The 14,947-nt window shown below is 49.5% G+C and overlaps 1 protein-coding gene across 10 annotated transcripts in view; it reads left to right on the top strand.

Annotated features, from left to right (window-relative positions):
- ULK1 (unc-51 like autophagy activating kinase 1) overlaps positions 1–14,947 on the top strand; it is an 83,237-nt gene that overhangs the window by 64,165 nt on the left and 4,125 nt on the right. For 4 of the 10 annotated variants that reach the window (XM_074605875.1, XM_074605878.1, XM_074605868.1 and 1 more), the window contains 11 exons: positions 1,212–1,363; positions 2,181–2,264; positions 2,849–3,111; positions 3,777–3,961; positions 4,789–4,904; positions 5,487–5,630; positions 7,982–8,169; positions 10,864–11,042; positions 11,188–11,306; positions 13,462–13,619; positions 13,836–13,971. In XM_074605875.1, the coding sequence (XP_074461976.1) occupies positions 1,212–1,363; positions 2,181–2,264; positions 2,849–3,111; positions 3,777–3,961; positions 4,789–4,904; positions 5,487–5,630; positions 7,982–8,169; positions 10,864–11,042; positions 11,188–11,306; positions 13,462–13,619; positions 13,836–13,971 (1,724 nt within the window). The remainder of the gene's footprint in view (positions 1–1,211; positions 1,364–2,180; positions 2,265–2,848; positions 3,112–3,776; positions 3,962–4,788; positions 4,905–5,486; positions 5,631–7,981; positions 8,170–10,863; positions 11,043–11,187; positions 11,307–13,461; positions 13,620–13,835; positions 13,972–14,947) is intronic. The other 6 variants (XM_074605876.1, XM_074605874.1, XM_074605872.1 and 3 more) reach the window with 3 other exon arrangements.

The raw sequence follows: 14,947 nt of genomic DNA, 5'->3' as shown, positions 1-14,947 counted from the left end.
GTTCCTTCTGCTCAGATAACGTATGGACGGCTTAATGCAGTGTCACTGGAGAGGAGGCAGGATACCTTAGTGATGGTGTCTTTCAGTGGCTTGAGCATAGAGGGGGGGGTTTTCAGCATATTAATTGATTCCAGTCCAGAAAAACCACCTGCTGGCTGAGACTAATGTTCTTTTAACAAGGGAAAAAATGTTTCCAAATTGAGAGTAGAATGAAGAATTTGGTGAAAAGGCTGTCTTCTCGTATGGAGGAGTGTAGTGAGAATCTTGGTGAAGAAGCTTGCAGAGGCAGAATGGTGTTTCAGTAAATAGAGTTTAGGTTGTGTGTGCTTAACGAGCGGTGAAAACATTAAAATTTGGAGAAGTAATTAATATACAACAATCCCATCTCTCTCCAGAGTGATGGTGTGGCTGTACTCGCTTTCCCGCTAGTCTAGTTTCCTCTTTTTTTTTGTTTTAGCAGCTGGGTTATACTTGGGGTTCCTGCACGTTGGGCTGTACAAATGACTGTTAACTCCCGAAGGTGAGCCTTCACAAGGAGGTGAAGGAGTTTGGGGCCCAGGCAATTCTGACTATCCAGCCCAAAGAGAAGTTCCTCTGGGCAGTACTGAACTGCTTCAGATCTGACAGCCACACACTGCTCTGGTTTGCTCTGCAGCTTCTGATTTGAGTCAAAGCTGCGTTGCAGAGCAGTGCCTTTGGCACAGCTTACCTCGGCATCGTACGGCCTGCGCTCACGGAGCTTTCGACCTGAATGGCTGCTCTGACAAAATCGCGAGTGGCTCAGCACGGGAGGGACACTAGAATAAAGCCCTCTCAGGGAATTCTGAAGACGCTGCCTAAAATAAACGCCTTGGACGTAGCAAGATATGAAACCCTTGTCTTGTTCAGGATTGATGTAGCATCTGAAAGCATCTCAAAGTGACTTCTGAAAAATAACAGGCCTTCCTGCTTACAGCTAAGCTAATATCATTCTTTCTTTTCACTTGTTTTGCAAAATTTTGTTTGGATTGAAACTCTCGAGAACAAGGATTATCATCTTAATCTGTATTGGTGTAGTCCTAGAACCGTGGGATTTTGATCCAGGTTAAACAGTCAGTCATTAAAGCTCTGCTTCTGTGGCAGTAGCTGTGTGTGTGTCTGGTGATACTGTTCTCCTCACTCCTTCTATACGGGTATCTGGAGTAACGTGTGCTGCTGCTGTTTCCTCTCAGGTCTGGTACGGTTCGGAGGTCTAGCAGTACAAGTCCTCTTGGTTTTCCTAAAACTGGTGCTTCCCCTCCTTATCCTGGAGAGCATGGATCTGTGCCCAGCTCTAGAAAGCTCCCCTTTGGCGGTGCCAAGCCGTTTATGCCATCACCACAAGGTAAGATGTCGACCAGCATGTCACTGTCCTAATGAAATCACGTGCCTCTTTCCTGTAGCGAGAGAGGTTATGACCAGCTGTAGCTGCCAGGTAATAGGGGATTCAGACGGTTGTGTTGTCCCATGGCTCTTCTCAATAGATTATTTGACAAGTGTTTGGCCTTGTCAGATAATACCTATTAGCCCCAGGAGAGGCAAGCTTTGTTTTGATGTCTGCATCAAACATCTTGCTGCCCTCTGAAGAGAGCTTCTGTAAGTGCAGAGTGTCTTTTTACTGGCTCGGGCTGGGGTGAGGAAAAACATAAGCCAATTGTCGTCAGAGCAAAACTCTGACCAGCTTTGGAAGGGCTTGAACTTCACCATTCAAACTGAAAAGTTGCTGTCTGAATAACTGCTAGCCTGATTCAGGTGCTAACAAGCAATTTGAGTGGAAAGGCATAAGAAAAACCCTAGCGTGCAACTGATGCAACTTGCTGTTCTCTATAAAGGAACAGACTCTGATATAACTGGCTGTTCTATGTCCCTAGCGTCTCCAATCCTGTATTTATTAGTATCTGCTGGTGGGGAGATGCAGAATATTCATATTCTATTCCTCTGACGTAATACCATTGCAAAGTCAGACTAAAACTGGCTAAACTAATACCAGACAGAATTTTTTCCTCCTTTAACAGGAGTTGTTGATCTTTTCACTACACAGCTAGGGCTCGGGCTGAGAAGACAGAAAAGATAATGAGCATCTTCCTATAAAACAGGTGGTACATAGTGTTGTTATCGCCTTAATACTGAATAAACTCTTTCTTTGTTGTGTTCCCTCAAAGTTGGAACAATCCCAGAGCAGCCCAGCCAGACTATTATCCCCTCTTCTCTTGGAGCAGAAATGAGAAGCCGGATTCCTGTCGCCGGTGCGTTGGTCCTTACCTTCCTTTATTATTCCTATGGATAAGGGCAGAGTCAGTCTCGGGGCATTCGAGGTTGGGTATTGTTGCGTCTCTTGATGCTTGGCCAGCCAGGATTATTTTTGTGTGCTGGTAGGAGCTGGGCTTGTTCCATTTGCATCCCATCAGCCAGCCTCTTCCAGTGCTGACAGACCCTATGTCACAGAAACTCAAATTTGGGATTTGAAGTCAATGGCCTGAGTGAAGGAAAAGCATCTCAAAACTCCCAACTCCCCCTCTGCCAAGTGACCTGCTGGATGTGTAGTGTCCTTGCTGCTGAACTCTGACAGCCAAGGTCCCTTTCCCTGTAAGGGCTGCAGTGAAGGAAAGAAGCTACACGTCTGTGTCCCTGTTGTGCATGTCTCTTCCTCCCGTGGAGTCAAAACCAGATCAGGCCTAGCAGATTGTGGCGCTGATCAGAGTGCCTTCCTTAGCCATCCACTGAAGGTTTTGATATGTAGATGTTTTAGTAGTGGATCCTGGGATCAGGCTGGCTTTTTGTGCTAGAACGAAAAAATGATGCGGTTTGTCGCTGTGTTTGGGCCCTCCAGGTTCCTCGGCGCCTGAACACTCTCCTCGAGGGATGGGATCCCGGCTCCACAGTGCTCCCAACCTGTCAGATTTGCATTCCTGCAGGCAGAAGATAACCAAGCAGCACTCTGATCCTCTTGTTGCTCACTTCGGTCATACCCCAGTCAGCCAGCCTCTGCAGATCCATGGCTTGCAGCACTGTCGGCAGCTCAGATCCTCACCAAAGCTCTCCGAGTTCATGCAGAGAAGCCCTTTGCCAACTATAATGGGCTCCCCTACAAAGGTATGTCAAGGAGTCTACTTTTTTTGGTTTTCTCACAGCTCGATGTTTGGGGTTCTTTGTGGGTGAACGGCTGTGTGATCAGATAACCCTGACCTGGATTTATCACCGCTGGTTGGCTTTTCTTCAAGGGCTGTTCAGTGATCCGTGTGAAATGGGGTGGTGTCCTAATTCTTAGTGGACAGATCTCACTTGGCAGCAGTGTTCACCATCTGAGTGGAATCCAGGGTTTTAAACTGTCAATGGAAAGGAGCTGCCCAGATTAGGGAGAAGCGCATTAGCGAGCTGCGGTGCCTGGGCTGGTTTGCACACACAATGATCCGGCTTGTGGCACAAGTGCATGTCCAGCAGGAATCCCCAGCGGAGACGGCAGGCAGCTGAGCAGGTGACAGCCCTGGTGTCTCATGCAAAGCTGGCACTGTGACAGCATTTTCTCTGCTTATGTTAGGCTGACACAAATTTTCAGCGGAGTTGTTTGTTGTCCTTTCATTTCAGTTTTTCTGGGACTGGGGGCAAGTAACTGGGGGTGGGATTTCTTCCTGTTTTTCAGGCAGGTTGTTAAGCATACAATTTAATTTTGATAAACAAATGGGCGGAGGAGGGGAGTAAGGGGAACCTTCCTCCTTCATTTTAAAGACAGATCTCTGTCTTTTTTCTGTTGTTCTTAGGCTGTGTCCCCGTTTGAGTTTCCCAAAACCCCAAGTTCCCAGAATCTCCTCACCCTCTTGGCCCACCAGGGAGTCATGGTTACTCCAACACGGAACAAGACCTTGCCAGATCTGAAGGAGATGGGTCATTTCCACTGCCAGCAAACTGGCTTGGGATTGAGGCCTGTGGAAGAGATCAAGGGCAGGTGAGCCATAGTCAGCTTTATACAGCGGCGCTTCATTCCCTAATACGGGACGGATGGGGCAAATTTCAAACGCCAGCTAACATCTAAGTTGTAATGTAGCATCTGCAAACATCCTGCAGTTATCTGCTAGCAACCTTGGGTTACAAGAAGATATGAAGCAGGTTTTGAAAGTCTTCCTCTACAGGGGCAGGCCATGGCCTAGATTTTATAAAATGAAAGATTGTCTGCAGCTTCACACTGTGGTTAGTGTCCAGGGTTTCATCAGGTGGGGGTCAAGGATTTTATCATTAGACCAGACGCCCTGCAAATATGCAGGTGCGTGCCTTGCTCTTTGTGCCTGTTGTGGATGAGAGGATGTTGTGGGTCTTCCTTGTCCGTGAAACAGTGGGCACCGGTCTGCAGACCAGAGATCTTCTTGAAAGCCACGTGCTGACTGTCACGAACATTGCAGGATACAAAATCAGTCAGATGTTAGTGTTAAGTTTTTCTAACGTGCCTCTCTGCAGACTGCAGATTTCTGCAGTGATCTGGAGGAGTCCTCTGTTACTAATTTCCATATCTTCTATCAAAGAAAAATTGTGTTGGAATAGTGCTGTAGTCAGTATTTGCATTACTCAGTTAGTCACGGTAGTCATATGCTTTCTCCAAGTAGTAGGAGGTGCTTCAGATGCTCTGTTGAAAGAAGAGGAGTGGTTATTTTGGCTCCAGACTGTTTGGTGAGTGGTGTTAAGTGGTTGCGGACCAGGAATGGCAGAAACTGGAGTGGAAGTTAGCTGAAACCTTGCACCTGTTGACTTTCTGCATCATGTTGTATGTCCTCTTTTTAGATCTCTGAGCACAGGCAGGCTCACTGACCTGCTTCTGAAGGCAGCCTTTGGGGCACAGATCTCAGAAGCCGGCAGCAACGACAGCCTGAACAATGAGAAGCCAATGGAAATTGCAGGTAGGTGGGGAGGGCAGGCAGATCTGGCAGGATGTCCTGGGCTGGGGCGAACCTTTTTGCCTGTGTGCCCCCTACAAATGGGAGGCTGCTTTTCCGATGGTTTTTGGCAAAGGAAGTGACTGCCGTGTGTGAGGCGTGTAATGATGTTTGCTTTCAGTTGTGGAGCACTCGAAGGTCTGTGCTACGCGTGCTGTGTAACTGCTGGCTAGCAGTGTGATTTTTGTAGGCAGGGCTTCCTCTTTTGGCCCACTTTTAAGGTGATAACATGCGGAAGCGGGGACTTTGCCAGGCGGCTCGAATATGAATGGCTCTGCAAGGGTGGGTCTTCCTGGGCTCGCAGGTGGGGAAGTGCGGAGGGGAGAACAGCCGCAGCAATGCCTAACGCAGCTCGTGTCCTGGAGTCCCTGCCAGCCTGGCCCAGTCGTGTTCTCGGGGGATGCCTCCAAAGGGAGCGCTGGCCTGTGCTGGTGACCACTGTCTCCCAAGAGAGTCTGCAGGAACATAAAACCGCTGGGTGAGGCACACCATGCTCTGAGTAACTTTCCTGTAATGCCAGTCTGCACCTTTCAACTGTCTCCCCAGCTCCCTCAGGTGCTTACGGAGGGACCCTGCACTCTGGTGCCCGGGCTGGGGGCTCTGCCAGCCCATCCCCAGTGATTTTTACTGTCGGATCCCCTCCCAGTGGAACAACCCCCCCACAGACCACGAGGACCAGGATGTTTTCAGGTAAAGGGCTGATACCTACCTGCCTGTTCCAGTGGGAATGCCCGGGGGCAGAGCGATGTGTTGAATTCCTTACTGCTGAACACTGGTGGTGGCAGAGGGCTGCTCAGAGCACAGTCCGTGGAGCTCAGCTGGTCTCAATTCTAAGTGCCTTTGAGGTTCTTGTGCTGGCTCCTTCCAAACCCAGTTACTGCCGATAACTGTTTGCACTGGCACGAGGGCTAATGCCCTGTAGTGGTTTTCCAGTACTGGAAGAGAGAGGCAAACCATTCTCTTACTTCATTTCTCTCTGCTTCAGGAATAATGCTGCAGCTGTTCGTAGACCCACTGTTGCTGATAGGTCAACAAACGTAAAGATTTGTGTTGTGTTCTGATTGCTTTCCCCATGGGTTTTGGATGAGCTATAAAAGAGGAGCGTGACCATCCGTGCCCAACAATTCCAGTGCAGGAGTACTGTTAGGAAAGGGCCAGGATGGCTCTGTATGCAAAATTATTAGTGGTGTTGCTTATGCTCTGAGCTGCTAAAGTAGGAAATGGGGAAATGCACTCCTGCTTGACAGATACTTTGAAGATGCCAGTGCTCTGGCCTCATCAGCCAACAGTTGAGGCTGTGGTAATGGGCCCTTTTGGGATAGTGTGTCTGGGAGCTGGAGTCTGTGTTCAGTTTAAGAAAATATTTGGACACTTTTATTTGCATTTTTGGCTTGTTTGGTTTCTCATCTTGGCTGTTTGTCATCTGAATGTAGTCGACTCTGTTGTTCTTTAATTACTGCAGGAAAGATTTGGATGTAACGATGAATAAACTGCTTCACTGGGATGGGGGGACACATGGGCTCAGTTCCTGGGTATGGCTTGGATTTCTACCGTAACTAAAACCACTCACATCCTTGATTGTCTGGAAAGTTGGGACCATAATCTGTTCTTTGTCTCGTATATTTAGGGGGTAAGCTCTGTAGGGCAGAGACTCTTGTAAAGTATGTGATGGGCCTGTAGCACAATGAGGTTACTGTCCTGGCTACAGCCTCCAGCTGCTCCTGAAATGTTACCAGCAGAGAATTCGGACTTCCTGTATTGCTTTTGTGGGGATAATTGCAATTTGGAAGCAGATCCCAGCACCAGTTTTTAGCAGGTTGATATTTGGATGCTCAAGGGTCTGTGGAACAGTCAAGCTCTCGGATGGGATGCCTGGAAGAGGAGGCAGTTGAATAGTGAACCTACAGCACATCCGCAGGATTAGGTCAAGGCGGTCAAAGCAATGCTGCTTGACAAGCTTTGTTAGGTCTGTGCAGTAACTCCATACGTTTTAGTTAAGGCATAAAGTTAATGGCAAAAAGGGGAGCTTTGCAAGCTGAAACTCTGCACCTCGAGTGCTTGGCCAAGCCATGAGTAAGATCGCTTGACAGATAGAAAGGCAGAGTCGTCTCATGAGTCGTCATAACAATTTCTGTAAACAGCCTCTTGGAATTACAGGGTATCCAGAATGTGATATAGTTGGTCCCTTCTGAAGGATCTGGAAATACTCTGCCAGTCTTTGATGATCCACTTAGCTTTGAAGCATAGGTGCCAGCAGGGAGAGAGCTTTGGGAGGAGAGGAGACTGTGCCTCTCTGCAGATCAGTTGTGCACCATATTGCTGAACCTTTTGAAGGCAGGGTGGGGCAGCAAACTAAATTCAGGGGTAAAAGAGAAACATCTCCCTCTAAAGGATTAGTGACAGTGGAGAGCATCGCCCTGGTAGAGCAACCAGGATGTTGTAGCTGGTTTTGGCATCCCCCTGTCAGACAGAATATATCCCTCTGTGGAGCGTGTCAGGGGATGTGAAGCCCTCTGGAAGTGGTGAATACTCTGAGACAGAAGTTCTATTTGAAGTGTCCAGCTTTTATATGCAATGTGCTCTTAGGGTGGATTCAGGGAGAAAATGATGGTGAGGGAATTGTCTGAGGGACACTGTACCTGGTAGGAAACCATGGTTCAGACCATGCTGATCAATGATGGGGAAGTTGGCTGTGGTCGTGTGTGATAAAAATCAGCCCAAGATATCATGGCAGGATTTAGAACATGTTTGGACAAAAAAGAAAGAGTGCTCCTGAATTGTCTCTGTAAATGACAGACATTCTGGAAGGTGCATTAAACCTGCTGGAGCTTGTAAGCTGGTCTACCCGAGTCGCTAAGGAGCTTGTTGGGGAATGGTTAGTCTGCGCCAAGAGTCCCTGTGTCTTCCTCCAAAGTACCTGTTGCTGGCTCCAATCAGAGCCAGGATCCTGGATCCTACAGGATTGTCCCCTCTGTTGGGCGAGGAATACCTGGCCTACTGTTAACATCTTCAGTAATTCCTTTGCCTATTTTTCTTCTCAGTAGGGTCTTCCAGCTCTCTCAGTTCTGGAGGCTCATTCACCGGCAGGCACTTGGCAGTGGGAACTGGTGGGGATGCTGCGGAAGGCCCCTCAAGTCTCCGGTACGCTTTTGCTGATCCCATCACTGCCAACCTGGAAGGTGCTGTTACGTTTGAGGCACCAGAGCTGCCCGAAGAGACGCTCATGGAGGTGGGTATATCCCAGGGACCTGCTAGGGGAAAGGGATGGGGGAATAAAAGTAAAGCAAATCCAGAGGTGAGGTGACTCCGTGTGTGAGCCAAGGGGGTTGCTTCAAAAGATGGAGCAAACTGGTTTCAAGAGAGCTGGCCAGTGCAGCGCTCAGAAAGCCCAGGGCGTATTTAGCACAGTGACTTTTGAGCCTGCTACCAAGGTGTTTAATTGTGAGACAGCCCATGACCGGGGTTAAAATTCACCATTTCCAAAGGTGAAATTGCAGGTTGGAAGCACCAGTTATCTGATGCATTCTATATCAACAGTTTCTGAAGAAGACCTGGGTACTTTGGGCCTTTTCCCTTTTAAAAGGCTCAACATTAGTCATAGCTGAAGCTTGGTGGATGAAATGACTGCCTGCTGGGGGAGTCGGGCCGGGATACGGCCTCTGCTGAAAGGGTCTGAAAAAAAATAAACCTCACACTGGTGGTGCTGCTGAGGGCGGGGGGGACGCCATGTTCTTCACCAGAACAACTAAACCAGATTGTCGCGGTGAAAGGCTGCCAGGCTCCCCTCCTCCGCGGGCTGGAGACAGGCTGAAGCAGAGCAAATGCTTTTGTAGCTGAGATATATTTGAAATGTAGGTCAGGCTGCCCATTTGCAGGAGAGGTGGGAGGCGGATTCAGTCACGGTTTCAGCTGTGTTCGTGATACTTCCTTGGGCTGTCTGGGACTGGGGAAGGCTCTTTGTATCTGAATTTTGCTGGTGTTGCTAAAAACCCTTAGATACCCGCAGAGATATGCATTCATTGTTTTAAGGATGTGGGTTTGCTCTTCTACTTCAGATTTTATTTAGCTCAATTTTTTTTGTCAATTATGCATTGAATTGCATTTGTTTGCCTAGTTACCTGCAGAGCCACAGGGCTAGAACTTTCAGCATTGATGTGATCACAGTAGTAGTGAATTTAACTGAGCATCCTACCTGTATGAGGTCCCAGAAGTATGGGGCCCTGCCAGCTGCCACCACTTCGGACACTGGTCTGAAGAGAAGTGTCCATAGGAAGCATCAGCTTGATCTTGTTAATGGCACTCAGCCCAGCTTCTGTGTCTGTAGTGAGTCATTTGGGCTCGGTCGTCATTTCTGCTGAGCACAGTGATCCATTTGCATGTCACAAAACCTTTACAGCGTATTTTGAGATCCCTTTGTGCTCTGTGGAGTTGGCCAGAATGCAAACCTGGCAGATTTTCTGATTTCTGCTGATACTTTCGGGGCATTGAAATCTGTTTAAGCACCCTTGTTTATCTTGAGCAAAGCTGTTGCATCCAGAGAGGTGGTTCTTCCATCTTTTGGAAAAGTTTCTCTAGGTGCAGACAAGGCAAATTGAAGGCCAGGTTTGGGTTTGTTTTGCATTGCCTTAAAAACACAATGCAGAGATGGCTACGGAAGGAAGGACTCTTGTGATGCCAAATGAGACCGTGAATGCCAGCATAATTAATAGAAGCCGACTGTATAAGCAGAGAGGAAGGACTGTGCATTGGTTAGAGATAACAGGTGGAGACCTGCAAGATCTTAGCAGTTTCCTGCTTTGCCGCAAACTTCTTGTGAGATTCGGCAATTACTTAATCTCCAAGTTCCTCCTCTACTTTTAGAGAAAATAGAGGAAGATGGAGATAACGCTTCCTTCCCCTACTGGACTGTCCAGGTAGCATGGTAGTGGGAGGAGAGATTCGTGTTTCAGATAGTCAAAGCTGCCTTAGCAGCCAAGTGCCCGAGCCACTGAATGAAAAACAAAAGCTTGCAGAACTTGAGCATGGGGTTTTTTTCCAAATTCACATAGGAAACATCCTTACCAGCCCCCTTTGAGAGAACTGAGCCAGTGACTATTTGAAGACCAAGCAGGTTAGCCGCTTCTCTACAGAGAGAGTAGGAACAATGGAGTTGCATCTGATCCTGGCAGCAGCTCATTTTTTAGGACCCACACGCATTCAGTTTTTCCACAAATACCAACTTCCCAAAAATGTTTTCAGTGACTTAAGCAATGCAGCTTCCCAGAAATGTAATAGCAGAGGAAAAACTGCTTTGAAATGAACGTAGCACTTAGTGTGTGTGCCAGTGCCGCTCACTAAGTGGCAAGGAGTCGCACATAAAAGGTTGTCCTTGCTGTCTCTTCAGGGGACCTCACCCAGGACTCACTGCTCTGAACCAGGAGGATATAAAGACCAAGGGCTGGGCTGCAGGGTGGGACGCGCTGTGTTTGCTGTTTTCTGTGGCGTAGGAGGTTGTTACTGTCTCGTGAAATCCCAACCCACTTTTAGTTTCGCACCAGCATTGCTGTGGTGGGGACCGGAGCTGGGCCTGTGGTGGTCTCTCCCCCTTCCTGGCTGACTTCTGAAAGAGTCCCACCGAGCTGGGATGCTCCTTGGGAAGGGGACGTGTAATTTTGGAGCAAGTCTCACCAGCTTCTCCAGAGAGCTGGAAATCACTGTCTGGGGCTGTTGCTCGCTGCTATTACTGTGGAGGAGGAACTGGTGCAATGTGCAGGCTCGAGGCTGAGTTTGGCTGTCCCTGCCCAAAGCAGCACTGTAGAGGGTTTGGGGCCCAGCTGTTGTTTCTGTTAGCTGGGATAAGTCGCTGGCACAGCTGGAGGTGAGCAGCTCTCCCTGGCACGGCAGCTTTCCCTCTGTAACCCCCACCTTGGTGTCCCTTCAACAGCAAGAGCACACTGACATCCTGCGCAGCCTCCGCTTCACGCTGGCCTTTGTCCACTACGTGATGGAAATCGCCGCCCTTAAAGGCAGCTCCAGTGAGATGAGCAGTTCGGTGACATCTGAGTACCAGCTCCAGGAGAGCGTGGTGGCCGACCAGATCAGCCTCCTCAGCCGGGAGTGGAGGTAAGGACCCGGGGAAGAGCCGCCCAGCTCCCAGGTCTTCTGTCGCTCCCTCCCACCCCACATTATCATTTGGTACCAGAAGTCCTTCGGGACACTTACCGCTGTCCCATCCATCTGTTTGCATCGCGATGTGCTTTCTTTGCAGCTATGCAGAGCAGCTCGTGCTGTACCTGAAAGTAGCAGAGCTCCTGTCCTCGGGGCTGCAGATGGCCATAGAGCAGATCAAAGCTGGCAAGCTCTGCCTCTCCTCCACCGTCAAGCAAGGTAAGGGGCCGCTGGGCGCACGGCGCAAAGGGCTCGCCTGGAATGGAAGTATTAAAAATATCGCAAAGGGTATGAAGGGGGTTGGTGAGTGTGAACCCTCACCAATGTGCCCCGGGACTTACTTCTTGCTGTCCCCTTGCACAGACGAGTCCTTTTTTATCCGCATTGAAGGGAATCCTCTCTTCACGTTGACTTTAGGTCTCAAAACTCCTGCTCATGCAGGAGACTCTTCAGTGCTAATTAGTGAGAGGGGAATGTATCTTATCTGATTCCTTGTACATCGATACCTCAGGTGCTTATTTGTACTTGACGTAAGTCCGACTTAATTACACAGTGCATGTCCTCGGAAGTGCTTACTTGGCAAATAGAGACCTGTCTTGGCAGTGATGATTTTTCAAGTGAAACAAAAACACAGGAAGTAAAATACTGGTAATGCCAGAGTCACTTCTTTGCTGGTGTTACGGGCTGGCATTTGCATCTGACTGGCTGGCTTGTGATCTGAGCTGGCTGTGATTCAGTGATTAGAAAAAATGATTTTAAAACTACCATTGTAATATTTCTGCAGGAGCTTTGTGAAGCACTTGAAGTACTCGACCCATCAGCTGCCTTCCCCAAGAGCTTAGTCTTTGAAAGTACTCGTGCTGCTGAGGTGTAAAACAATAGAAGTTAAATACAACTAGCAGACATATGTTGTAGCAGGCAGTATGGGGCAAGATGCACAGGTTTAGCTACACATCTTCCACGTCTTCAGGCTAACAGGAAAGTTGTCGCAACCCAAATAAATAACTCCTTTTCAGGGCAGATTGCAACTTCTAGATTTGTAGTGTAATTTGTCCTTCAGTGTGTGCGAATTGGGCAAGGCTGTCTTTTCTTGTTTCTCTCCCCACAAAATACTGCTCCCTTGAGGTTTTTCAGGGCACAGTGAGGACACAAGGGTTTTAAAGGTACCTGTGTACGGAGAAAGCAGGGAAGCATGAGAAGAGACTGCCCTGGAGTGTCCTTGGGCAGTGAGTGCCAGGCAGGGTCCTTACCCACAGCCGTCCTCTTGCTCCTGATAATCTGGGCACAGCTCAGAGCTCTGATTGAATTCCACGGAGGATGATATTGCTGTGTTTGTGTGTTGTTTTGGTTTTTAAATAGTCTCCCTATGAAAAACTCAGTGTTTTTCATTTCGCGCACCTGAGCTTTGGGGTTCCCATTCCCTCTCAAATTCCATGTGCCTCGGTTCTCTTCTCTGATGAAGAGTTGCAGCAGTCTTCCTGCAGGCAGTCTCCTCTCTGGCTCTCTGCTCTCTTACCTCTGCCTGGGAAGGCTGGCTTTAGCGACAAGGCTTGACTGTCATGTGAGGTTGCCCCTCTGTGGCGTAGCTGAGAGACGCTGGTTCATGGTGTGGGTTAATTTGCCTCCTGCAGGAGCAACTCGTGCAGTGTGGGTACTTTCAAATGAGCACGGAGCAGTTAATACTCATCAGATGTTGGTGGGAGTTTGTGTTCGGTGCTTTGTGGAGACCACACCATGCAGCTAGGGAGGCTCAAGCAGCATCGCTTGCTGTTTGGGATTGCTCTTTAATCCCTCAGAATCATATTTGATTGCCAGTTCTCTGTCCCGTAGCCTTCCTGTCCTAGCTGCCGTGGTTCAGGAAAGGAGGTGGCCTTTCACAGGCATCAGTGTCTTTTCTTTCTGGGACAGCGGAGTCCCAGGAGGGAGATTCCCTTGCTTAGTCAGTGCCACTCATCCGCACTGAGGTCCAGCAGCTACCACATGCAAGTCACGTACTTCTTCACAGCACGTCGTCACCCATCAAGCGGCAGAAGCTTTCTATCTGGCACGTCTGTGGCTTCTGGCGGTGCGTGAGACATCTTGCACGGTGCAAACTGCTCTCTGCCTTCTGGCAGCTGAAGGAAACAAAAATAGAGCTGGCCTCAGGTGAACTAGGCATATGTGTAGGCGTTGCCACGTGCAGGCTTATACCTGGTGAAGGTGACAGAGGACAGGAGAAAGCCCCTGTTGGTGCAGCAAGTAGTTCTCTGACCATCTTTCTTTTGGCCGTAACATCCGTCTTGAAGTTACTCATTTGGGGTCCTGTGCATGGAGAATGGGAGGCAGAGGGAGAACTGGAAGGTAGTGCCTAAAGCATTTCTTTCCATTTCTCTAGTTGTGAAGAAGCTGAATGAGCTTTATAAATCCAGTGTGTCATCCTGCCACTGCCTCAACATGAGACTCCAGAGGTTCTTCTTGGACAAACAGAAACTCATGGATAGGATCAACAGCATCACCGCAGAGAAGCTCATCTTCAGCTATGCTGTGCAAATGGTAACGACTGCACGGTGCCTGGGAGCGGGGTTAGCACAGAGCCAGTGTTGGGCGGTACCGGTTCCTGTGGGGACCTTAGCAGATGGTTTTACTCATGAGGCTGCGTGCGGCCTCTGGAGGCTGGGCGAGGGAGCTGTAGGTGCATCTGAGGGGCCATGCTGGGAAAGCCGAGTCTGGTCTGTGAGTAACCTCTTGGCATGGGGTTGTTGCCTGCAGGTGCAGTCTGCAGCCCTGGATGAGATGTTCCACCACAGAGAGGACTGCGCACAGAGGTACCACAAGGCTCTGCTGCTGATGGAGGGGCTCCTGAACATCATCACTGAACAGGGGGACATAGAAAACATCAATAAATGTGAGTGTTCGGTGGCTATTTTTTTCTCATACTAGAACATGTGTTTTTTCTAGCTGCATGGTTCAGAAATTTCAGTACCCAGCATCCTTTTTTCCTTTGGCTACACCTTGGTGGACATAGCAGAGATCTCTTGGCTTGTTCTAGCTCCTCGCAGCCCGGCTCCTGCTTTCCCAGCGGGAAAACTGTTAGAAATGCAGGTCCCTGTTCTGAGCCATATTTTGAGAGCTTCCCATGCAGAGTGATTGCCAGGGCTTTGTTGGAGCTTTTGATGTGTGAAAGAACTTGCTGAAGGAAGTGGTTTGGCAGCAGCAGGGGCCTGGGTTTGGTTTCCAGCCGGCACCATCCCTCTGGTTGCTCAGAGCACTTGGGAACGTGAAACTGCAGCGGCTGTCAGGCAGAGACGGCGGATCAGCACAGCGAGGTCTCCTTCCAACACATCTTCTGAAACAGGACTGCTCGCCTGCCTGGTGCCCCAGCCCCAGCCCCGGCTGAGCAGGCAGCAGACAAATACTTTTCACATCAGCAAGTGCTTTCTGTAGCAGTGGAACTGAACTCTTCCTGCGTGCCATCATTTGGCTTCCTCTCCCAGCGACAGATGGACCCCTCTGTCTGCTGCTCCGAGCTGTCACCTCTCTCGCCCTCTCCCTTTGTCGTGGGGGGGGGTTATTCTCTGCTGCTGCAGGCTCGGCAGCCAGTGTGTGTGGAAAGGGCTGACCTCACTTGCTCTGAGCGCACCTTCCCTGCCCTTATGGCTGGGCTTTAATCACCCCTGTCATCTCCCTCTGCTGGAGGCAGGCACAGGGATGGGGACAGCCATCGTCTCTGTTAGAGCAGCTTGACATGGCCTCGGCTCTGCTCAGCCACCGCTAAACCAGCCCATCGGCCGCCATGCCCCACAGCTGGCAAACCCTGCCTCTCCCCTCCGCTGGGTACCAAATGCCTTTCCTGGGCCGGCGGCCGGAGTGCTGCCAGGCTG

Source organism: Larus michahellis, chromosome 13 (genome assembly GCF_964199755.1).
Source record: "Larus michahellis chromosome 13, bLarMic1.1, whole genome shotgun sequence".
NCBI lineage: Eukaryota > Metazoa > Chordata > Aves > Charadriiformes > Laridae > Larus > Larus michahellis.
The sequence above is the reverse complement of the archived record's forward strand: the minus strand, read 5'-3'. Positions and strand labels throughout refer to the sequence as shown.